This window comes from Phytophthora parasitica (genome assembly GCF_000247585.1).
Source record: "Phytophthora parasitica INRA-310 unplaced genomic scaffold supercont2.50, whole genome shotgun sequence".
In the NCBI taxonomy this organism is placed as follows: Eukaryota; Oomycota; class Peronosporomycetes; order Peronosporales; family Peronosporaceae; genus Phytophthora; species Phytophthora nicotianae.
The window spans coordinates 30411-32183 of NW_008649036.1; the positions used below are offsets into that span (position 1 = coordinate 30411).

Genomic DNA, 1773 nt, shown 5'->3' on the forward strand with positions numbered 1-1773 from the left:
TGACCTGGCTATATTAAAGTATAGAAGGTCAAGGCATTTGGCCGTCAAAGGGGGTATTTTGTCCCCTTTAAAAAAGTACGGTACTATTATACTCCGCATATTTCATAATACCAAACTTTAGCACACAATCGAAGGGTCTTATTCTATGAGAACCAATATCGATAGTTAGATATGCAAGGGTTTTTCGCCTTCTGAGTCCAAAATTGAGGTCGGTTTCAGCTAATTCGCAGTAGTTTTAGCGCTATGGGCTCTAAAAAAAAAGGATCTCGGAAGTTCTAACTTGCTCGTAGGCTGATCTGGCGTCGTTATGCATAACCTAAGAGCTGTCATTGGTTGATAATGAGACTCGTATGATTTTCATGAGAAAGACGCAGTACGACTCCAGTGGAGTCGTCAATCGTTGTGTCGCGTCATGATGTGCAGATCAACAGCAAGATGAGATCGCGAATGAAAAGTATATATATTTATAAAGGTGATCTTTAGCAGTTTAAGCCTATCAGGCTTGATGTAGGCATCCTCGTTCTTCTGGACGTGGAGGTAAGCCTTCAGCCACTCGTCATCGCACTCCTCCAGACCTTGAAGTACCTTCTTGACAACATCGGCGCCGCTTTTTGGAGGCGTCCTTGCGATGCGCCCCTTGACAATCCCCCAAATATGCTCGATTGGTTGAAGTGTCGGATGGAAAGGTGAAGTAAAGAAGACGAGATGATAGTACTTGTTGGCAATTTCGGTGACTTGATATTTTTTTTGGTGGTCAATAAAGCTCGATCAACTCAATTAGAGTACGAATGGTCGCTTTATGACTAAAACCATGCTAGCTACACAAAACTAAGTTTAAAAATTAAAAAAAAATAAATGAAGAGAAAACAAACTGTTTTTCCACAGCCATTCTTGAATGTCGGCTTTAAACCACCCTGACTTTTGTGGGCTTGGATTAATCTGACGCTTGCGGTACGATGCTCCATCTAAATAGATGTTGCAACGACCGTGTTTTTGCAGATTCTTGCAAAAATCCTAAATCCAGCGCTCAAATTGGACGGCTCGAAATTGCCATGGTAAATGTCGCTATCTTGCTTTCTCTTTAAAGTAGAATTCCAAACGTTGATGGAATCTTCGACAAAACCCCCACTTAGTACTGCTCCTTTGCTTTTAATAATTCCTGCAGCAATAATACACGCACTAACAAAACAAAACATAGACAACTATTAATAGAATCGATTTTTAGCTAAACAAAATTTACTTACCAAGCTCCTCGTCCAGTCTTACCGTAGCGAATCTTATCTGCAGTCAACCATGTCTTGCCTGTGACGTGGTTGACGTTGCAGTAAGGTTCGTCCAGGTAGAGTTCTGCTCTGTCGACTCCGAGGCGGAAGCTTCGCTTAGTTCCTCGCATTGGACCATGCACAGCAATTCGATTTGCTACTTTTTTTTTTTCTCTAAGTAGGTACGTCGGAACGCAACATTACCGGGCGTTTCGGCGTAAATGTGTCGTTCTTCACTTTTTAAATGACGGAAGCCCAGTTCATGAAGGATCCGAGTCATAGTGTCTCCCTTCAGCTGAGCCCCACACACGTCAGCAACTTCATTACATACATGTTGAGCAGTGATAGGCTGGCCTCCCATATTTTGTTTTACAACGAAGTCGCGAATCGCTGGAGCGATTGCATTAAGGTCAAACATGCGGGGCCTTCCCCTGCTATTCGGAACAGGCTTTAGAACTACAGCACCAAAATATTAGATGTTAAAGTTAATTGATATGTAACTGTTAAATAT

The 1773-nt window shown here is 42.1% G+C and overlaps 1 protein-coding gene across 1 annotated transcript; it reads right to left on the reverse strand.

The window, feature by feature from the left end:
• Positions 1 to 393: 393 nt before the first annotated feature.
• Positions 394 to 1393, reverse strand: PPTG_15551 (hypothetical protein; the record flags this gene model as incomplete). Its single annotated transcript, XM_008912801.1, has 2 exons — positions 394 to 734; positions 1267 to 1393. The coding sequence occupies 2 exons, from the start codon at positions 1391 to 1393 to the stop codon at positions 394 to 396; spliced, it is 468 nt and encodes a 155-aa protein (XP_008911049.1).
• Between the last annotated feature and the right edge of the window lie 380 nt (positions 1394 to 1773).